The 24,332-nt window shown below is 34.8% G+C and overlaps 1 protein-coding gene across 2 annotated transcripts in view; it reads right to left on the bottom strand.

Moving 5' to 3' along the window:
* LOC123685226 (teneurin-a) overlaps window positions 1-24,332 on the bottom strand; it is a 556,414-nt gene that overhangs the window by 267,138 nt on the left and 264,944 nt on the right. For both annotated transcript variants that reach the window (XM_045624845.1, XM_045624846.1), the window contains exon 6: window positions 8,583-8,738. In XM_045624845.1, coding sequence (XP_045480801.1) covers window positions 8,583-8,738 — 156 coding nt within the window. The remainder of the gene's footprint in view (window positions 1-8,582; window positions 8,739-24,332) is intronic.

Here is a 24,332-nt window from a genome sequence, read left to right as displayed (position 1 = left end):
GTCAAACCAAACTGAGAATAAATCACTCAACAGCTCTTAAATCGGTCGCCATCTTGAACAGTAATGCCAACTTAAAGTTATATACCTCGAAAAAAAATACCCATTACAAGGGTTGTCCAAGTTTCCTGAAATTCCTTTGGGGCCAGTGAATTTATTGTCTAAAAATACATTTTATTCTTACTAATATAAATGATGATGAATGTTTAATTGTTGATAGGGAAGGTCATATCTTCAAATCACTGCCACAGCATTTCTTTCGATACTCACACCTTACAATAACCGATAACGAAAATGACTGGGCGATCTCTGAAACACCTTTTTTCATCAACGAGCAACAGCCAAAGTTGGAACATTCATTAAGTGCAATCTTCATTAGCACCCTCATGGAACACGGGCTGCAAACTAATGATATGATTGCCCATCAAGAGGCCCAGATGCTGGGAATCCACGTGTAATTTGTTTGTTTCTACAATGACGGTGCTGAGGCTGCCATGCCAGCATCGTTTTGACAGACGGAGAGAGATCGATCGTTCACACGTCATGTGGGTCGTAATTTCACTGATTGGCCTTTTTCGACGTGAATTCTGCGTTTGGTTGATGGCGCCGATTTGGAATTTATGGTCGTTGACGTGGAAATCACAGCATCATGTAGGGGGCGGTAACTTTTGACTGAATTTAACAGAGACTTTGAAATGCTGACAGACGAATTGAAGGAGAAGCCATGGGAAGAAAGGAAAATTGAAATGAGAAAGTAGGAATGGAACTTTTGAAATGATCCATATTGATTTGTGATGAGATAACTTAGGAAAAATTGACAACTCAATTTGAGAGACCATGCGAACTCAAAATTTGAAGTTACTATTAGGCCAATTGTCTGATGCACATATGGCGGTGCCAGTATTAAATCCACATGATTTTAAGTCATTACCAATCTTCAAACGATACGTCTCAAAATTTGACAGCAGTCTGACCATTAGTTTGTGAGATATTGCGTTGTGAGTGCAGCTACTTTTGTTAGGCTTTAGACGGCGCAACATGTGACACAACTCGTGCCACAATCGATTTATTGAAAGACACCTTTGGTGACCGCCTAATTTCACGTTTTGGACCTACGAATTGGCCTTCAAGATCTTGTGATTTAACACCGCTAGACTACTTTCTGTGCGGCTATGTAAAGTCATTGGTCTATGCGGATAAGCCACAAACCTTTGACCATTTGGAAGACAACATTCGCCGTGTTATTGCCAATATACGGCCACAAATGTTGGAAAAAGTCATCGAAAATTTAACGTCCAGAATGGATTACATCCTAGCCAGCCGTGGCGGTAATATGCCAGAAAGCATATTTCAAATGTAATGCCACAAGATTATCTTGTGGATAAATAAAATTCATGTCAATCGAATAATCCATCGTTATTTTATTGCAATTTAAAGTTCTATAGCTCTAAAGAAAACACCCTTTATATCCAAAGTTACTTGAACTACTCCATAAAAGGCTAGGCCATAGATGTGCCTTTGAAGTGGATACCGCGATCAGCTAAATACCGGGATTTATTTGAAAGTATTTTCAGATAATAAATTCACTGGCCCCAAAGGAATTTCAGAAAACTTGGACAACCCTTATACAAACGAAATATTCAGCTTCCTCCAAGTGACTCTGGATGTACTATACTAAAATTTTTTTTTGGTACAATTCAGCTTACTGCATTACTTTCTTATGATATCTGTTGTCTTATTGTGTATGTACTGGTTGATAGCCAAGGGCGTCGGTTAATAGTTCATCAAGAACCAAAAATGAGAATATTTCGATGTATCCATCAGAAAAATAGACGAATATGTTTGAAACTATAGTTGGTATAAGTTTTAAGAGGTATACTTTGTGTAATGGTGGAAATAATAGTCGTTTCAACTGTACCACAACATTTGTAGTTCCGATTCAGTTCCTTTTTTTTAATCTATTGACTGACATACGTCGAAACGGTTTGTTTATTCTTCACTAAGGACAACTATTTTAAATATATGTTTCATTAATTGTATGATGAGGTATGAAATCTAATGATTGATGTTTATATTTATATATACATATCGATTTAAAACGTGCGACGACGTTGTCCGATGTTTATATTTATGATTAATAAATGCCTTCTTTTCAGCCTCGAAAAAGGAACAAGACATTCCGAAACGTTGGCAAAATCATAGTTGATTATTCATTTATTCTGTCCAAATTCCTGTGATAAATTGCTCAATTTTAAACATGGACGTGAATACTGCAAAATCTCCTAAACAATCGTCAAAAATTAGCGAATGTATCTGCCAGACAGCCAAGCAGGTAAAGATGAGCCCCAGGGGGTGGTTTCTATGAGGATGCAACCTTGATGCGCCATCGAGGTCTCGCGTATAGATATCGCGACAGCAATGCGATGCTTAAAAGCGAGAGGGCAATATGTGCTCCCGATCCGGTTATCCTTTGCTCCGGGGGTCGATATTCTTCGTTACCTCGTTGGTACGGCGATTCGCCGAAAAGGGCGCCACCGTACGGTAACCGGATCGAAAAAATTAGTTTTCAGTTAGTTGGACGATGACAAGTAGGGAATTCCCAAAAATCGTACACTAGCAGCGTAGCTGAAGAACTAAATGTTTCTACATAGTGTGTACAGTTTTTTTTATTAATCTTCGAAAGTGGGTGAATGATGAGATGAGGAAACAATTAATTAACGTATTTGAAAATATAGATTATAGAGGACGTTTCAAAATTCAATATCCCATGGACGTACTTTTCAAATTAAACGATACCTATTCATTTATCAATAAACATGTAGGTACCTGAAAACGCTCCATTAGAGTTGAAGTTTCAAGATTCCTTTTCCTATTTCTTACAGTTCAAAATCGGCGGTACACTACAATAGTATATTATTTCATAAGGAGGAGAAGTGTCACTTTTCATAGCGAGCTTGTGTTTAAGCGAGCCATGAAAAGTAACTTCAACTCCGAATGAAATATGTTTTTTTTTTCAAACGTTTTGTACTCTATATCTCGTAATATCGAAATTCCTGGAACTTGCCTAAATAGAAATTTATCTAGTAGATCATGTGTTAACAAATCTCGAACTTATCCAATAGTATAGAAAAAGTTGTTTCATAAAATGGAAAATAGCATCAAGCAAAATTATTACATCTCGTATGGTAACTATTTACATTTATTTTGCAGAATTGTTGAACTCTCCAGGGTGAAAAAAATCGAAAATACTAATATGTGCAATCCACACATACGTACTTATATATTTAATAACTGCATTGGATAACCAAAAGGATTGAAATAAGTAGAAATATTTTTGATGAAGAATATTGTTTCTCCAATTCTGTGGTTATTCCGTTCATTCTTCCACATCTTGTAGAACAAAATCGTGCGAGAATATATCAGAAACGCACTGTTTTCATGGTTATATTTTATTATTATATGTTGGTACTCCGAACTTTCCGCCACGGCTTTATCTGTCAATTCATCAATTTGCCTTAAAGAAATTAGTTCTGCCAAACAACATTTTTCGATGCAAAAATCACTAAATGATATTTATGGAAATATTCCATTAATTTCAATAAGAATGAAATGAATTAGAGAAAATAATGTATAATACTCGTACAGAAGGCCCATTCTACCACTCGTTCATTCAAAAACTCGCCACTTCGTGGCTCGTTTTTGAATTTTGAACTCGTGGAAGAATATCCATGCCTTCTGCACTTGTATTATAAATAACTATTACAATGTTTTCTTTACGGATAAGTTATCGAAAAGCATTGATGAAATATATTGTAATATAACTAACCTAACAATTTTAACATTAGTGTTCAGAATAAATGATTGAGAGAATTATTATTCTCATACCTATGTAGATACAATTGTATGGTCTTTGGAGACCATAAAAGGTGGAATTGGCGCTTGATTGAACGAATATTCAAAATCTCCTGACTTATCGTCAGATATACTCAATTTTTTTACAATTTGTTAATTTCTCTTCATTATTTGGGGCTTTTCTACAGTCCTTTCTAAATTTACCAGTAAACCAAACAAACACCCCGTACAGACCAGCAAATACCTATCTAGCAGAAGTAACGTGATGAAGAACTCAATTTGGGCCGCAATATCCGAGAGCAAAAGTAGCCTAAAGGCCGGGCCCGACGCGATAAAAGTCCGCGTAAAGCAGAATTTGTCCGAGACGGACAATAACGAAGACGATGCCTCGGGGGAGGGCGAGAATCCGTCCCCAATCAGGACTAATGCACCACTAAGTGGTAATAAAGTTTGCGGATGTCGCTGGCCGACATTAATATTCATCGATCGTGTCCGTAACGGCACTTCCGGCATGATTAACGTCCGACTCTGAAAATAATCTAAATAGGGTCGTTTGCCGGCAACTTTTCGCCCAAATTTGATTAAATGTCGTGACGCCAACTGAGTTCAGATCGAGCGGAATAATTTCCATGTCCTCGTTTTACGGGACCGACTCCTTGTTGCTGCAGCCTGGAGAGAGGATCATTGTGTCCAGACTACTAGAAGCATCTGCATGGTGTCCCAAACTCTCGTTGAACCATTTGAGATTTTGGAGAAAATCAGTTGCTAAATCTAGATTGCTAGTCCTGAAATCTATCGTTACTCACCCTAGATGACACTATATTTTCCTGTGGTTAACTTTGAACATCTGCTATTCTAGTTTTCTTATTTATTTTCAGCACATCTATCTTGTTGAAAGCGTTATTTCATTATGGTAGTTATTTTTGTAATCTGAACAGATCAATTTAACATTTGGAAGAAATACTAATTAATAATCAGTTTATTACTTTATATCAGAATAATTTTCGGAAAATAATACGGTTGAATCATTTTCAATACTCTAATTGACGTCACTGATGCCACATCAAATATACTTGCATTTTGGGAATCACTTTAAATTTCACTCTTTTTATTTCTATTTTTTTTTTCAAATGTTCGAATTCAAATAGAAACTTTTCATGTGATCAACCAACATCACTGAGTAAGGAGCCGTCTCTCCAGAAACGAATCTTGAACACCCTGTATCTATTTCGTTGACGCGTGAAGCGTAACGGAAAAAACCGATGAGATCTTAGAGCATTTCCCCCGAAAGTGGTTTAAGTTTGATGTAGCATGCTGCGATACATCATATCAGCCTCTTTCCATTGAGGCGTGAGTTCCATCCATCATATTGTTTGGGGATTTTTCACAGCTCTTTCAACCGGCAGATATCCTTGGTCTCGATTTTCATAATTCCACTTGAATCCTGTTGCTTATAGGGTAGCAGAGGATCGATCCCGTATGCCTTTCAGCAGAAATGGCGGTGCTTATCTAGTATTCATGTGGGTAATTCTCATATACAGGTTGTTTAAGGAAAAGAGGGTTTGTTATACTTTCAAGATCCTATATAATAACGAGTGTTTTTTCGAGGTATATAACTTTAAGTTGGCACATTAGCGTTCAAGATGGCGACCGATTTAACAGCTGTCAATGGATTTATTCTGAGTTTGGTTTGGCAATTCATCATGAATAGACTCACGCCTGAACAACGCTTCCAAATAGTGCAATTTTATTTCGAAAATAATGGTTCTGTGCGGAATACCATTCGCGCACTACGTCCATTTTATTTTGTTTAGCGATGAAGCGCACTTCTGGTTGAATGGCTACGTTAACAAACAAAACTGCCGCATTTGGAGTGAAGCTAATCCTCAAGTGTATGTCGAAACACCGTTAGATCCAAATTAACTGTTTGGTGCGCTTTATGGGCTGGTAGAATCATTGGTCCGTACTTCTTCAAAAACGATGATGGCCAATACGTTACAGTCAATGGTGATCGGTATAGAGCCATGATTTAACTTTTTCATTCCTGAATTGAACAACCATGATGTCCAGGAGCTGTGGTTTCAACAAGACGCGCAACATGTCACACAGCTCATGCCACAATCGATTTATTGAAAGACACGTTTAGTGATCGCCTAATTTCACGTTTTGGACCTGTGAATTGTCCTCCAAGATCTTGTGATTTAACACCGCTAGACTACTTTCTGTGCGGCAATGTGAAGTCATTGGTCTATGCGGATAAGCCACAAACCATCGACCATTTGGAAGACAAAATTCGCCGTGTTATTGCCGATATATGGCCACAAATGGTGAAAAAAGTCATCGAAAATTGGACGTCCAGATTGGACTACATCCGAGCCAGCCGTGGTGGTCATATGACAGAAATCATATTTAAAATGTAATGCCACAAGATTATCTTGCGAATAAATAAAATTCATGTCAATCGAATAATCCATCGTTGTTTTATTGCAATTTAAAGTTCTATAGCTCTAAAAAAACACCCTTTATAACCCTTGAAGGTTTGTCAGGAAAATATGGTTTTCATTTAGGGATCCTATGTATATTCAACTTCTGGAACGCTTACAGTTGATTGGACACATAAAGCATCATCAGGTAATCTGTCTTTTGATTGAAATGAAAGAAAACATTTCCTGGGGCATATTCTTTAATTTATGGCGTCATCACTCAACATTGTTCGTCATCTAGCTCGATGATCTACCGAAATATAGAACACCCCCTTTAATGAAGACTTCTTCCAGACGTGAAATACAGGGGGTGATACATCACGTGAGAGGAACGTGTCTCGGTTGTTCTGGGCCCCTTTCATATCTCCCGCCTTGCCACATATGTTTCCATCAGTCAAGCTGGCGGAATATAATTTGGGAGTGCGGAGAATCACAATTGGTATTTCGCATCCGAGAACTCCTATCTGTTTATTCACCCCTATCCTACTACCACGTGGTCTCTGCGGACATTGATTGAAATGACCTGAAGGGTGATTTCCATACGATGGGAATTGCACATTTAATTGTATCAATTATCAGCACTATTCAGAAGTCCTAAATTGCGTGCGTACTGAGCAAGCGCACAAAATATTGGGTTTTCAAATAGTTATAAAATTGCATCCAAGATATACAACACAGTCTAATGTAAATGTAAAATAGCTTTATTTGTGTCCAACCTCCATAAGCTGATGAATTATAACGTGTTGACACAACTCTATAGCATTATAAAGGTTAAAAGAGTCTACTTGATGCAAGATAATCAATATAAACATAAAAAATTGACAACTTTGTGTTTTTCTTTCACAATAATATCCATCGTGGTTTTATTGCAATTTAAAGTTCTATAGATCTAAAAAAAACACCCTTTAGATATGCAGGTGGCGAGTTGATGAATTCAGTTATTTTGTTGAACTATAGGATAGATAGATAATCACTTTATTTCCAAATACAGTTAGATACAGAATAGAAATGGTGTCCAAAATACAAATAAAAAAGAAATGCAAAAAAAATGATGAGAAAAAATTGTATTATTAAATACAAAAATTCCGAAACGTATGTCTGTTTTTATGTTAATTCAGATGATCAATTTGTTAACTGTTTACTCAATTTGTACAGTTTCAGTTATTTTGAATTCTTTTTTGGTTGGTTATTAATTTTGTCATTTTTAGAATTGGAATTATTTTCCAAGACAAAAATAAACCAAATATATCATAAATATATATTATTTTGAAGGATTAGACACAAAGTTGTCAATTTTTTTATATTTATAATTCTAAAGTACTTGGAAAATAGACTCCGAAACGTAAAGCTTGAACTACACAAAAACCAGTCTTCTACGGAACATTTTCTCCATTATTTCACGTATGCACCCTGCATTTCATCTCCCACAGCCATCAACCCCGTTTTAACGTTCAATATATCCAGCCATTATAACTTTTAATGGTTCGATGAAATTTTTTCAATGATAGCTTCACGTGCCAACTTTTAGGGTGAGCGCATAGCAAGTTCAAATGCGATAATAAAATCCTATTAATGACATTTGCATATTTCATCGCATATCAGACGGTTCTAATGATAGAACGCCTTTTCATTTGTGTTCATAATTGACATACATTTCTTGAACTGTTTCAGCCGTTACTACACTCACCGGCGAAAAAACTCGGCCTTCTAAAATTTTGCTGAAGTTCGTTGTCCAAGAACTTTGACAATTTTTCATCGATTTCAATTGTTTCTACACCAAATTGAAAATGAATTCTTGGATAAAAAACAAACTCCAGAAAAGTTATCCAAAAATGTTGATAGCTGTTCGGGAAATCTCTAGAATTTATGCTCAGTTTATTAGGAGCATCTTTTTCGCCATATTTCAGTTTTTAGTTCAATTTGATATATTGATTTCTTATGATGATACAGCCTTTTTTTAATTCTCTTATCTGCTTTTTTGAACATGAATCCTTATAACGAATACTTTGTATATCATTTGTAGAATCTTCAGGGTCTGAAGAAGAACTTGAAATAAGTTGGAAACTGCACCAATGTAATCCTCAAGATGTTAATTTCAAATTTTTTTATGTGAAAATTTGGAGAGAATAAAAATTGTTTCAAACCGAATATTCAGCTATAAAAAAATTTCAATATTTCGGAGCCCTGGTATTTAAAAATTTCTGTTTTTGTCAATTCTTTTAATGCAGAAAATGTATGAAAAACACTTACCCCCTTTAGTGATGTACTGGGAATTATCCTGGTTGATTTGATTATTTGTTGTTACAGGAAGAGCGTATTCGGTTCTTCTACGAAGTGTTGCATTGTGTAGCGAAGGCCCTCTAGGGGGGATTTCAGGAGGTGCAGGTTCTGGAGGAGACTCCCCATCTGTGAATTTTGAATTTCAAGGATGAAAACATAATCAAATGTTATATTTCAGTCAAGAAAAGATTATTATTATATTATATTACATCATTATTCATTCAATGAAGAAATATACAGGGTTAGTCTTTGACTCTTACATATATTTCAACCGAAGATTCTTGAGGTCGAAAGAAACCCTTTTTTCATTTACCATTTTTTCCGATTCGGCCCTGTTAAAAAGATATAGCCATTTCGAATTTTCATAATGAGCTAATTCACCACTGGTAACCGGAACACTGAAGTTTTCGCAAGTATAAGATATACAATTTGAACCTTGGAAATAAGCTACTAAATTGGAAAAACCATCATAAACTCACTTTTAACATTCCATTTGTTGAACAAAGTAATATTTATATTACAATAAATGGGTTATCCCAATTTCATTGACGATAAAGATTAAATATTTTTCTCTTGATTTTCTTTTTCATTTTCGATAATCTTAACGAATTGAGCTCGCTACCACCCATATTAGCTTTGCTCTGATATTATTAATTCATATCCATTCATTTATTTTATCGCATTTATAATATATTGTTGTTTATTTCATTTCGTACAAGAATCGCCATTTAACCTTACATTCTCAAATAAATAATATTCATATGTGAATGTTCTAACACAGACTAGTAGTCTGTAGTTTTAAGTTTGAACCTCAAATTTCGAGTGTTGCAAATTCAAACACAGTAGTTCGAATAATCTATGTTCTGACCTAAAATATTCATTTACAGTTTACACTATTATTGTTATTATGATATTCGATATTATATTTGCATAAAATGAAAATCATCGAAGATTTGAATAAACACAACAGAATATTGAAGTTCCATACATACATTCGAGTAATTTAAAAACAATTTCCAAAATAATTGTGTGGATACAAAATAAATAAGTGTGCATTCTCATAGAAAGTAATTCCTTTATGAAATGAAGCATTTGATTTGTTCCAACTATCTCATAAAAATAATGATCTGCATCAATATTTTTGAAGCTATCAGTGTGAAAATATGGAAATGAAGTTTTATGGCTCTGTGATCAATGGAAAATGTTAGACTCCGCTTGTAATCAAATTTGTTCTATAATATGTACCTCATTATAGCCTACTCTACTATTTGATTCAATTTGATTTTGCCATTGAAAACAAATGAGAAGTATTCAATATAAATATCCACAATTGAATATCCTGTTTCTTTCAACTCACCTATTTCTTTTCATATTCAAACAATTATGGCACTCTTGGGAGTATGTCAATCATATGCTCTAGGATGAATTTATGGAATAGATAAAGAATAAAAGTATTTAATCTCAATCACATGAAAATTTGTCTAGTATCTTTTAAATGGTATGTTTCGATGTGAGTTTGAATGACTAGAAGAAGAATACAGTATTGTTCCATAGCAGCAGCCTTTAGTGGGACAATGATTGTTGTCATTATAATGGGACTATTTTGTGAAAACTTTTTTAAACATGGGCTTTATGGGAATCTGGACTTTTCGAAATAGAATGTTGATTTTAATGAAGTATCTTCTTATTATAAGAGCTGTTGCAAAGCTCAGTAATTTGCAATCAAATAGAAGAGTTGAGGTGAGCTTATGCAAATAACTTCATTTTCAAACTAAGTTGGCTAGTACTTCAATTCTAAAATTTGAGACATGATATCATAGTGAACATTCATTTCTGTGGTTTTTTTTCCACAACAGAACAGAGTTGCATTTAGCCAAAGTACCCAATTTTTTGAATTTCACGAAGAGTTGCAGCACCCCATGAAAAACCAGCTAATTAAAAAAAAAATTCCCGACTTTTTCATACGTGAATTTTCCAAGTGGAAGTTCAAAGAAGAATCAAGTTAAACTCCAAGGTATTTGTGAGTATAATTATGATTCAGACGGAATTATTGAAAGTTACAATTTTCTATATTCTTGTAGGTTATTTAAATGAAATAACAAACCGGAAATCAATTTAGAACAGTATTAACATCAAATTTTATGACAAAATTACATCCCCTTTTCATGTGGAAAAAAATCCGCTTCAGCTAACGCGCAAAACTCCAAATTCCCAAACTTCTCAGTGAGATTAGAGATAAATAGACGAGAACTCTCATCATTTCTCGGCGGACTGCATCATTAGCCCGGCACTTCATCAACGTAGTCCCCCATTTTCCGAAAAACTACGGTAACGCAGGCCAGCGGAGGGGATTAAAGTGGACCACGATCCGATCCCTGAAACATCCATCCAGTTTTCGCCGATCTAATTACGATCCGCCCAACAAAAAAAAAGTAATTCATATTTTAATCCGGCTTTGATCGCTAATTGGATATTTTCCGCTGCAGTGTTGATTTATAATTTCGGCATAGCCATCGGTAATACCTTTTTGACTAATTGTTTTCGAAGATTATTCCTCCGGTGTGGATTATTATTCGTACATTGATGAACCCGGGTAATTAAAGTGAAGTACGGGATAAAGATGAAAGGCTCGGTTCTTTTCTTTGTGGCCTTGATAGCGATGCGAGGCTTCCGCTATTGTCTTGCTGGCTTTCAGCCATTGTCTTTCAGGCAGTTTCGAATCTACCTGACTTTTGGTTTGTAATTTTCGATACTGAACCGTTAGAAAATGTCGAGGAAAAATATAATTTGACCCTTATAAGTTTTTCGCAATTTTGGAATCTGTAGAATACAAAAATCTTATGGAAATTTCGTCAATTCGCCAACTATGATAGCTATTCGCATACAAAATCAGTTGCTATTTCATTTCACATTGTTACTTTTAGTTCAAGAACACTTTCTGTGAATTTTGAACCTGAATTTTCGTTAAAACTACGGGCTATACCAGCATTATTCTCATTTGTTTTTTAGCGATGCATACGGTTTGGATTCTTCAGATCATTCAGATCAGCTCTCTATTGCTGTACGAGAAGGTACTTCACGACGATACAAAAGTGATTTACTTTTGCGAACTGTAACTACAAAAATTTTCACCATTTTTGTTGTTCATTTCAACAATTTCAAAGCGATGTTGAAGTGTGTATCATTCTATTTTTTCTAATGGTTTTGACTTGTCAAATGTCAAAGGATGACAGCCTCAAGAGTCCAGATAGCGGGCTATTTAAAATTAAATCACTTATTGGAAAACACTTCCCAAAATATTTCTTATCGTGAAAACTGGCTTCAATAATTTCGAAATAATAAAATTTCTCATATTAATATTTCGAATATTCCAATCGGGTGCTTTTTACTGGCCATTTACTAAAGGCAAATCTTTAATTCGTTACTCTTATGGCAAAATCAACATGGCTTTTCAGCGGCGAAAAAGGTTTGATGATATTTCATTTTGATTTTCTGCTTTAATATGAAGAAATCTGCTGCGGAAGATCATGGAATGATTTCAAATACCTTTGGTGAGGCTGATATTAGAGGAAGGACGTGCCGAGAGTTTGAACGCTTCAAGAACGGTGATTTGGACGTCGAAGACCAGCATAGCGGTGGAAGAGAGAAGGTTTTCGAAGATGCAGAATTGGAGGCATTACTTGATCAAGACACGTGTCAAACGCAACAAGATTTGGCGGAATCATTGGTAGTGACAAAACAAGCCATCTCAAAACGCCTGAAAGTCTAGGGAATGATTCAGAAAAAAAGAAATTGGGCTCCGTACAAGTTGAAGCCGAGAGATGTTGAACGTCGTATGTATGCCTGTGAACAGCTGCTTGCAAGGCATCACAATAATCCCAAGAGCAGAAAACTACTAATTGAGCAAGGTGTTTTTATTTGATCTAGTAGAATATAGGGTTGGGGATAATTTGTACTCTGCAGAGTTATTTCATGATTTATTCAAATTTACACAGAGTGAAGATTCTTATTGAGTAATTTGAAGTAGCTTTAAATTCTTTGAAATGTGAGGAAAATCTCAAAGAAAACTTTTGTATTTTCCACGAAAGATCATTCTAATTCATTCATATCCAGTCGATATCTAATATAAAGAAGTACAAAGATGCTGTAAGAATTTTCTTGATAAGAATTGAACCATACTCGATAACTGAGTATTTTAACTGCGATTTCCAAGTCTGATCAATCTCTTTCTATCATTTCTCATTTTCATATCTGTATTTTAGTTTGACTTGTTTTCTTTTCGAATTGTATTTAGATTGGGAAAATAAATTATATTATTATTAATATCTTGGTATTACGTATATTTGTTCAAAAAACTAGCAGAAATTGATCAATTAATATCAAAAAATAGGTTCCTAATACCTGATAACGCAAAATCCAACATTAAAAAATATTGAAAGAGGTGGAAAAATTTTATAAACTTCATAATAATATAAATCGGAAACTCCTGTCAATAAAAAAATGACTATTATATAAAAAAAAAAAATGAAATGATCCTGGCACTATAAAATTGAAGAAATTTTCATGTTCAATAGAGTTTAAAAATTGCTAGACTGCTGTTCTTCAAAAAACCTGATTACCTGTTATCATGACTCTTTCGAACTTACCATGAAATACATTCAGTACCTTCACGTGGAAAAAAACTCTTTGATAATTAGTAATAAGTTCCGCTCTATCCCAAACGCAATCAAGTCCTTTCATTCACTTTCATCCGGCGACACTCTTGAAACCTTTCGCGACGAAAACTTTGCGCCACGCTACTAAACGTGGTAATTATACAACACGAACTTTTCACATGGAAAATTAAAACTTCATTCTCATCAAATTCATAACGAATTTCCACCCGACAGCTAGCTAGTAGTTGGAGAACTAATTTTGACATAAAACGAAAGCGCAAAACTTTCGGAAGACCCCCTTGAGCCGGCAACCCTTTGATCTCGCCGTGGATGGCTGATGGACCGACACTTGTAGATTAGGTTCCTACGTTACCGACGTAATTACGGCACTAACATCCGAGACACCGGATTTTGGACTATCTCCCTAAGGGGGAAGAATTACATTTTTTTATTTATTTATTCATAACCGAGTCAGAATTAGCAACAGTGTCGTTGATGCATCCTCAACGTGCTATCAAGCTATGCAAAGTTACAATAAAAAAATTGAAGATTCAAGTCATTATTCAGGATTTCCTTTTTGATGAAGGAGCTCTGAAACTTTTTTTTTATATCTCATCTTCGAAATTTATCGACACAAAATTACAGCAGAATGTGAATTTGTGATATGATAACTTCTTGATACCTACTGTATTATTCCTATCTTGCAATGTAACTATCTTCACTAAATTCCAACAAGACGTCGTATTGTTATTTTTTTGAGCTCTCATTCACCGAACAGATCGCAGTATCGTTTTATTACATCTTCAGTTTTCGGAAGGACCAAGAACCTTGGAATTCCAGGGTAGATTTGGAAAATTACAAAATTACAAGATCATCAAATGATCAGAACTATAAGAAATCAATAAATATATTGAAGAAGAAATACACAACATTTTCGTGATTTCATTAACAACATATATGCGACTAAATTGAAATTTTGGAATATTGCATGTTTATATGAAATGTAAATTCCTTTTGAAGCTTCGTGCAAAATTTCAAGTCATGAAAACCATAGAAAATTTAAAGGAAATATTGAAGAGAAGAAAGCAATGAAGTCCCTTGACACGTTAGTGCTTTCTTGATTTGTTTCTATATTGTTTTTATTCTATGATTTTTTTATACATGATATAATATTCCACATGAGAAAGAAATTGAAAAAGTTTTGAAAAAGTTATTGGTCTGAGTAGCAAGTTGAAGACAAATCGTTATCTCCAAATGAGAGATCTCAAATAAACTATGAATTTTCCTCTAGAGGAACATACTACCACCCGTAAAACAAACGCAGTCACTAATCACCCATTAACTAACCCATAGTTATACACGGTGAAACGCAAAAGTGAAACAAATAGCATCATCTAAGAAGAAACCTGAAAGATGAACGAGCACAGAATTTCGGCAGCCATCTCCTAGGGGAGACATAGAGGCTGATACGATCCCACAAGCCTTTCAGCTGGTGAGATAATGACTTTGATCATCAGCCATTGCAGTTCATGGGGAGGGGCTTGTTGAGTACCATTAAAAATATAATGATATACAAATTTTACATTTTATGAAGGGTGTTTTTTTTCGAGGTATATAACTTTAAGTTGGCATTACTGTTCAAGATGGCGACCGATTGAACAGCTGTCAAGTGATTTATTCTAAGGTTTGGCAATTCATCATGAATAGACTCACGCCTGAACACGCTTGCAAATAGTTCTATTTCATTTCGAAAATAATGGTTCTGTGCAGAATAAGTATCGCGCACTACATCCATTTTATTTTGTTTAGCGATGAAGCGCACTTCTGGTTGAATGCCTACGTCAACAAACAAAAAATTTTTCAGGTGAGATCGAAATTCGGCTAATCAGAGATCGTTAATTGTGGCATCGCTCACCGATTCTTCGTAGAGCTCCCGGTTTTGGGGGAATTTGAACTCGAAATTTGGGAAAAAATTGAATTTGCCTCTAAAAATCGTTATATCTCCTGAATTATTCGTCACAGATCCCTCAAATAAAAACGTTTTCAAACTTCAAGTTCCGCTCTAAAACATAGTGGAGTTTCAAGTGCGTAGCCCATGGCCAGAAGAAGTGGCAGCTTCGGGAAAATTATCAATTTTTTCTTTGAAAGTTTCATATTTTTGCCTATAATTTATGAAATAATGTACTGACCGCACAACTGCAAGCATTTTCGTAATCTACATAGTCGAATCAATCAATAAAATGACACAATATTCCTATGAAAGAACTTTTATTTTTCAAAAAATTTTTAAGGGTCAGGTATAGAAAATTTTACGAAAATTTTTGGACAAAAAATTTTTCAGGTGAGATCGAAATTCGGCTAATCAGAGATCGTTTATTATGGCATCGCTCACCGATTCTTCGTAGAGCTCCCGGTTTTGGGGGAATTTGAACTCGAAATTTGGGAAAAAATTGAATTTGCCTCTAAAAATCGTTATATCTCCTGAATTATTCGTCACAGATCCCTCAAATAAAAACGTTTTCAAATTTCAAATTCCGCTCTGAAACATAGTGGAGTTTCAAGTGCGTAGCCCATGGCCAGAAGAAGTGGCACCTTCGGGAAAATTATCAATTTTTTCTTTGAAAGTTTCATATTTTTGCCTATAATTTATGAAATAATGTACTGACCGCACAACTGCAAGCATTTTCGTGATCTACATAGTCGAATCAATCAATAAAATGACACAATATTCCCATGAAAGAACTTTTATTTTTCAAAAAATTTTTAAGGGTCAGGAGTATAGAAAATTTTACGAAAATTTTTGGACAAAAAATTTTTCAGGTGAGATCGAAATTCGGCTAATCAGAGATCGTTAATTATGGCATCGCTCACCGATTCTTCCTAGAGCTCCCGGTTTTGGGGGAATTTGAACTCGAAATTTGGGAAAAAATTGAATTTGCCTCTAAAAATCGTTATATCTCCTGAACTATTCGTCACAGATCCCTCAAATAAAAACGTTTTCAAATTTCAAGTTCCGCTCTGAAACATAGTGGAGTTTCAAGTGCGTAGCCCATGGCCAGAAGAAGTGGCAGTTTCGGGAAAATTATCAATTTTTTCTTTGAAAGTTTCATATTTTTGCCTATAATTTATGAAATAATGTACTGACCGCACAACTGCAAGCATTTTCGTAATCTACATAGTCGAATCAATCAATAAAATGACACAATATTCCCATGAAAGAACTTTTATTTTTCAAAAAATTTTTAAGGGTCAGGTATAGAAAATTTTACGAAAATTTTTGGACAAAAAATTTCTCAGGTGAGATCGAAATTCGGCTAATCAGAGATCGTTAATTGTGGCATCGCTCACCGATCCTTCGTAGATCTCCCGGTTTTGGGGGAATTTGAACTCGAAATTTGGGAAAAAATTGAATTTGCCTCTAAAAATCGTTATATCTCCTGAATTATTCGTCACAGATCCCTCAAATAAAAACGTTTTCAAACTTCAAGTTCCGCTCTAAAACATAGTGGAGTTTCAAGTGCGTAGCCCATGGCCAGAAGAAGTGGCAGCTTCGGGAAAATTATCATTCGAACTCGAAATTATGGAAAAAATTGAATTTGCCTCTAAAAATCGTTATATCTCCTAAAGTATTCGTTACAGACCCCTCAAATAAAAACGTTTTCAAACTTCAAGTTCCGCTCTAAAACATAGTGGAGTTTCAAGTGCGTAGCCCATGGCCAGAAGAAGTGGCAGCTTCGGGAAAATTATCAATTTTTTCTTTGAAAGTTTCATATTTTTGCCTATAATTTATGAAATAATGTACTGACCGCACAACTGCAAGCATTTTCGTGATCTACATAGTCGAATCAATCAATAAAATGACACAATATTCCCATGAAAGAACTTTTATTTTTCAAAAAATTTTTAAGGGTCAGGTATAGAAAATTTTACAAAAATTTTTGGACAAAAACATTTTCAGGTGAGATCGAATTTCGGCTAATCAGGGATCGTCAATTTTGGCACCGCTCACCGATTTTGCGCAGACCTCACAGTTTTGAAGAAATTCGAACTCGAAATTATGGAAAAAATTGAATTTGCCTCTAAAAATCGTTATATCTCCTAAAGTATTCGTTACAGACCCCTCAAACAAAAACGTTTTTTGAACATCTAGTTCTGATCTATAACATAGTGAGGTTTCATGGGCGTAGCTCAAGTCCAGAAGAAGTTTCAGCTTCGGGAAATTCATCCATTTTTTTGTTCGAAAATTCCGGTTTTTCAGCAATAATTTCTGAAATAATGTACTGACCGCACAACTGCAAGCATTTTCGTGATCTACATAGTCGAATCAATCAATAAAATGACACAATATTCCCATGAAAGAACTTTTATTTTTCAAAAAATTTTTAAGGGTCAGGTATAGAAAATTTTACGAAAATTTTTGGACAAAAACATTTTCAGGTGAGATCGAATTTCGGCTAATCAGGGATCGTCAATTTTGGCACCGCTCACCGATTTTGCGCAGACCTCACAGTTTTGAAGAAATTCGAACTCGAAATTATGGAAAAAATTGAATTTGCCTCTAAAAATCGTTATATCTCCTAAAGTATTCGTTACAGACCCCTCAAACAAAAACGTTTTTTGAACATCTAGTTCTGATCTATAACATAGTGAGGTTTCATGGGCGTAGCTCAAGTCCAGAAGAAGTTTCAGCTTCGGGAAATTCATCCATTTTTTTGTTCGAAAATTCCGGTTTTTCAGCAATAATTTCTGAAATAATGTACTTATCGCCAAACTGCAAGCATTTTCGTGATCTACATAGTCGAATCAATCAATAAAATGACACAATATTCCCATGAAAGAACTTTTATTTTTCAAAAAATTTTTAAGGGTCAGGTATAGAAAATTTTACGAAAATTTTTGGACAAAAACATTTTCAGGTGAGATCGAATTTCGGCTAATCAGGGATCGTCAATTTTGGCACCGCTCACCGATTTTGCGCAGACCTCACAGTTTTGAAGAAATTCGAACTCGAAATTATGGAAAAAATTGAATTTGCCTCTAAAAATCGTTATATCTCCTAAAGTATTCGTTACAGACCCCTCAAACAAAAACGTTTTTTGAACATCTAGTTCTGATCTATAACATAGTGAGGTTTCATGGGCGTAGCTCAAGTCCAGAAGAAGTTTCAGCTTCGGGAAATTCATCCATTTTTTTGTTCGAAAATTCCGGTTTTTCAGCAATAATTTCTGAAATATTGTACTGACCGCACAACTGCAAGCATTTTCGTGATCTACATAGTCGAATCAATCAATAAAATGACACAATATTCCCATGAAAGAACTTTTATTTTTCAAAAAATTTTTAAGGGTCAGGTATAGAAAATTTTACGAAAATTTTTGGACAAAAACATTTTCAGGTGAGATCGAATTTCGGCTAATCAGGGATCGTCAATTTTGGCACCGCTCACCGATTTTGCGCAGACCTCACAGTTTTGAAGAAATTCGAACTCGAAATTATGGAAAAAATTGAATTTGCCTCTAAAAATCGTTATATCTCCTAAAGTATTCGTTACAGACCCCTCAAACAAAAACGTTTTTTGAACATCTAGTTCTGATCTATAACATAGTGAGGTTTCATGGGCGTAGCTCAAGTCCAGAAGAAGTTTCAGCTTCGGGAAATTCATCCATTTTTTTGTTCGAAAATTCCGGTTTTTCAGCAATAATTTCTGAAATAATGTACTTATCGCCAAACTGCAAGCATTTTCGTGATCTACATAGTCGAATCAATCAATAAAATGACACAATATTCCCATGAAAGAACTTTTATTTTTCAAAAAATTTTTAAGGGTCAGGTATAGAAAATTTTACGAAAATTTTTGGACAAAAACATTTTCAGGTGAGATCGAATTTCGGCTAATCAGGGATCGTCAATTTTGGCACCGCTCACCGATTTTGCGCAGACCTCACAGTTTTGAAGAAATTCGAACTCGAAATTATGGAAAAAATTGAATTTGCCTCTAAAAATCGTTATATCTCCTAAAGTATTCGTTACAGACCCCTCAAACAAAAACGTTTTTTGAACATCTAGTTCTGATCTATAACATAGTGAGGTTTCATGGGCGTAGCTCAAGTCAAGAAGAAGTTTCAGCTTCGGGAAATTCATCCATTTTTTTGTTCGAAAATTCCGGTTTTTCAGCAATAATTTCTGAAATAATGTACTGACCGCACAACTGCAAGCATTTTCGTGATCTACATAGTCGAATCAATCAATAAAATGACACAATATTCCCATGAAAGAACTTTTATTTTTCAAAAAATTTTTAAGGGTCAGGTATAGAAAATTTTACGAAAATTTTTGGACAAAAACATTTTCAGGTGAGATCGAATTTCGGCTAATCAGGGATCGTCAATTTTGGCACCGCTCACCGATTTTGCGCAGACCTCACAGTTTTGAAGAAATTCGAACTCGAAATTATGGAAAAAATTGAATTTGCCTCTAAAAATCGTTATATCTCCTAAAGTATTCGTTACAGACCCCTCAAACAAAAACGTTTTTTGAACATCTAGTTCTGATCTATAACATAGTGAGGTTTCATGGGCGTAGCTCAAGTCCAGAAGAAGTTTCAGCTTCGGGAAATTCATCCATTTTTTTGTTCGAAAATTCCGGTTTTTCAGCAATAATTTCTGAAATAATGTACTGACCGCACAACTGCAAGCATTTTCGTGATCTACATAGTCGAATCAATCAATAAAATGACACAATATTCCCATGAAAGAACTTTTATTTTTCAAAAAATTTTTAAGGGTCAGGTATAGAAAATTTTACGAAAATTTTTGGACAAAAACATTTTCAGGTGAGATCGAATTTCGGCTAATCAGGGATCGTCAATTTTGGCACCGCTCACCGATTTTGCGCAGACCTCACAGTTTTGAAGAAATTCGAACTCGAAATTATGGAAAAAATTGAATTTGCCTCTAAAAATCGTTATATCTCCTAAAGTATTCGTTACAGACCCCTCAAACAAAAACGTTTTTTGAACATCTAGTTCTGATCTATAACATAGTGAGGTTTCATGGGCGTAGCTCAAGTCCAGAAGAAGTTTCAGCTTCGGGAAATTCATCCATTTTTTTGTTCGAAAATTCCGGTTTTTCAGCAATAATTTCTGAAATATTGTACTGACCGCACAACTGCAAGCATTTTCGTGATCTACATAGTCGAATCAATCAATAAAATGACACAATATTCCCATGAAAGAACTTTTATTTTTCAAAAAATTTTTAAGGGTCAGGTATAGAAAATTTTACGAAAATTTTTGGACAAAAACATTTTCAGGTGAGATCGAATTTCGGCTAATCAGGGATCGTCAATTTTGGCACCGCTCACCGATTTTGCGCAGACCTCACAGTTTTGAAGAAATTCGAACTCGAAATTATGGAAAAAATTGAATTTGCCTCTAAAAATCGTTATATCTCCTAAAGTATTCGTTACAGACCCCTCAAACAAAAACGTTTTTTGAACATCTAGTTCTGATCTATAACATAGTGAGGTTTCATGGGCGTAGCTCAAGTCCAGAAGAAGTTTCAGCTTCGGGAAATTCATCCATTTTTTTGTTCGAAAATTCCGGTTTTTCAGCAATAATTTCTGAAATAATGTACTTATCGCCAAACTGCAAGCATTTTCGTGATCTACATAGTCGAATCAATCAATAAAATGACACAATATTCCCATGAAAGAACTTTTATTTTTCAAAAAATTTTTAAGGGTCAGGTATAGAAAATTTTACGAAAATTTTTGGACAAAAACATTTTCAGGTGAGATCGAATTTCGGCTAATCAGGGATCGTCAATTTTGGCACCGCTCACCGATTTTGCGCAGACCTCACAGTTTTGAAGAAATTCGAACTCGAAATTATGGAAAAAATTGAATTTGCCTCTAAAAATCGTTATATCTCCTAAAGTATTCGTTACAGACCCCTCAAACAAAAACGTTTTTTGAACATCTAGTTCTGATCTATAACATAGTGAGGTTTCATGGGCGTAGCTCAAGTCAAGAAGAAGTTTCAGCTTCGGGAAATTCATCCATTTTTTTGTTCGAAAATTCCGGTTTTTCAGCAATAATTTCTGAAATAATGTACTGACCGCACAACTGCAAGCATTTTCGTGATCTACATAGTCGAATCAATCAATAAAATGACACAATATTCCCATGAAAGAACTTTTATTTTTCAAAAAATTTTTAAGGGTCAGGTATAGAAAATTTTACGAAAATTTTTGGACAAAAACATTTTCAGGTGAGATCGAATTTCGGCTAATCAGGGATCGTCAATTTTGGCACCGCTCACCGATTTTGCGCAGACCTCACAGTTTTGAAGAAATTCGAACTCGAAATTATGGAAAAAATTGAATTTGCCTCTAAAAATCGTTATATCTCCTAAAGTATTCGTTACAGACCCCTCAAACAAAAACGTTTTTTGAACATCTAGTTCTGATCTATAACATAGTGAGGTTTCATGGGCGTAGCTCAAGTCCAGAAGAAGTTTCAGCTTCGGGAAATTCATCCATTTTTTTGTTCGAAAATTCCGGTTTTTCAGCAATAATTTCTGAAATAATGTACTGACCGCACAACTGCAAGCATTTTCGTGATCTACATAGTCGAATCAATCAATAAAATGACACAATATTCCCATGAAAGAACTTTTATTTTTCAAAAAATTTTTAAGGGTCAGGTATAGAAAATTTTACGAAAATTTTTGGACAAAAACATTTTCAGGTGAGATCGAATTTCGGCTAATCAGGGATCGTCAATTTTTTCACCGCTCACCGATTTTGCGCAGACCTCACAGTTTTGAAGAAATTCGAACTCGAAATTATGGAAAAAATTGAATTTGCCTCTAAAAATCGTTATATCTCCTAAAGTATTCGTTACAGACCCCTCAAACAAAAACGTTTTTTGAACATCTAGTTCTGATCTATAACATAGTGAGGTTTCATGGGCGTAGCTCAAGTCCAGAAGAAGTTTCAGCTTCGGGAAATTCATCCATTTTTTTGTTCGAAAATTCCGGTTTTTCGGCAATAATTTCTGAAATAATGTACTGACCGCACAACTGCAAGCATTTTCGTGATCTACATAGTCGAATCAATCAATAAAATGACACAATATTCCCATGAAAGAACTTTTATTTTTCAAAAAATTTTTAAGGGTCAGGTATAGAAAATTTTACGAAAATTTTTGGACAAAAACATTTTCAGGTGAGATCGAATTTCGGCTAATCAGGGATCGTCAATTTTGGCACCGCTCACCGATTTTGCGCAGACCTCACAGTTTTGAAGAAATTCGAACTCGAAATTATGGAAAAAATTGAATTTGCCTCTAAAAATCGTTATATCTCCTAAAGTATTCGTTACAGACCCCTCAAACACAAACGTTTTTTGAACATCTAGTTCTGATCTATAACATAGTGAGGTTTCATGGGCGTAGCTCAAGTCCAGAAGAAGTTTCAGCTTCGGGAAATTCATCCATTTTTTTGTTCGAAAATTCCGGTTTTTCAGCAATAATTTCTGAAATAATGTACTGACCGCACAACTGCAAGCATTTTCGTGATCTACATAGTCGAATCAATCAATAAAATGACACAATATTCCCATGAAAGAACTTTTATTTTTCAAAAAATTTTTAAGGGTCAGGTATAGAAAATTTTACGAAAATTTTTGGACAAAAACATTTTCAGGTGAGATCGAATTTTGGCTAATCAGGGATCGTCAATTTTGGCACCGCTCACCGATTTTGCGCAGACCTCACAGTTTTGAAGAAATTCGAACTCGAAATTATGGAAAAAATTGAATTTGCCTCTAAAAATCGTTATATCTCCTAAAGTATTCGTTACAGACCCCTCAAACAAAAACGTTTTTTGAACATCTAGTTCTGATCTATAACATAGTGAGGTTTCATGGGCGTAGCTCAAGTCCAGAAGAAGTTTCAGCTTCGGGAAATTCATCCATTTTTTTGTTCGAAAATTCCGGTTTTTCAGCAATAATTTCTGAAATAATGTATTTATCGCCAAACTGCAAGCATTTTCGTGATCTACATAGTCGAATCAATCAATAAAATGACACAATATTCCCATGAAAGAACTTTTATTTTTCAAAAAATTTTTAAGGGTCAGGTATAGAAAATTTTACGAAAATTTTTGGACAAAAACATTTTCAGGTGAGATCGAATTTCGGCTAATCAGGGATCGTCAATTTTGGCACCGCTCACCGATTTTGCGCAGACCTCACAGTTTTGAAGAAATTCGAACTCGAAATTATGGAAAAAATTGAATTTGCCTCTAAAAATCGTTATATCTCCTAAAGTATTCGTTACAGACCCCTCAAACAAAAACGTTTTTTGAACATCTAGTTCTGATCTATAACATAGTGAGGTTTCATGGGCGTAGCTCAAGTCCAGAAGAAGTTTCAGCTTCGGGAAATTCATCCATTTTTTTGTTCGAAAATTCCGGTTTTTCAGCAATAATTTCTGAAATAATGTACTGACCGCACAACTGCAAGCATTTTCGTGATCTACATAGTCGAATCAATCAATAAAATGACACAATATTCCCATGAAAGAACTTTTATTTTTCAAAAAATTTTTAAGGGTCAGGTATAGAAAATTTTACGAAAATTTTTGGACAAAAACATTTTCAGGTGAGATCGAATTTCAGCTAATCAGGGATCGTCAATTTTGGCACCGCTCACCGATTTTGCGCAGACCTCACAGTTTTGAAGAAATTCGAACTCGAAATTATGGAAAAAATTGAATTTGCCTCTAAAAATCGTTATATCTCCTAAAGTATTCGTTACAGACCCCTCAAACACAAACGTTTTTTGAACATCTAGTTCTGATCTATAACATAGTGAGGTTTCATGGGCGTAGCTCAAGTCCAGAAGAAGTTTCAGCTTCGGGAAATTCATCCATTTTTTTGTTCGAAAATTCCGGTTTTTCAGCAATAATTTCTGAAATAATGTACTGACCGCACAACTGCAAGCATTTTCGTGATCTACATAGTCGAATCAATCAATAAAATGACACAATATTCCCATGAAAG

The sequence above is a fragment of the Harmonia axyridis genome, chromosome 7 (assembly GCF_914767665.1).
Source record: "Harmonia axyridis chromosome 7, icHarAxyr1.1, whole genome shotgun sequence".
NCBI lineage: Eukaryota > Metazoa > Arthropoda > Insecta > Coleoptera > Coccinellidae > Harmonia > Harmonia axyridis.
The sequence above is the reverse complement of the archived record's forward strand: the minus strand, read 5'-3'. Positions and strand labels throughout refer to the sequence as shown.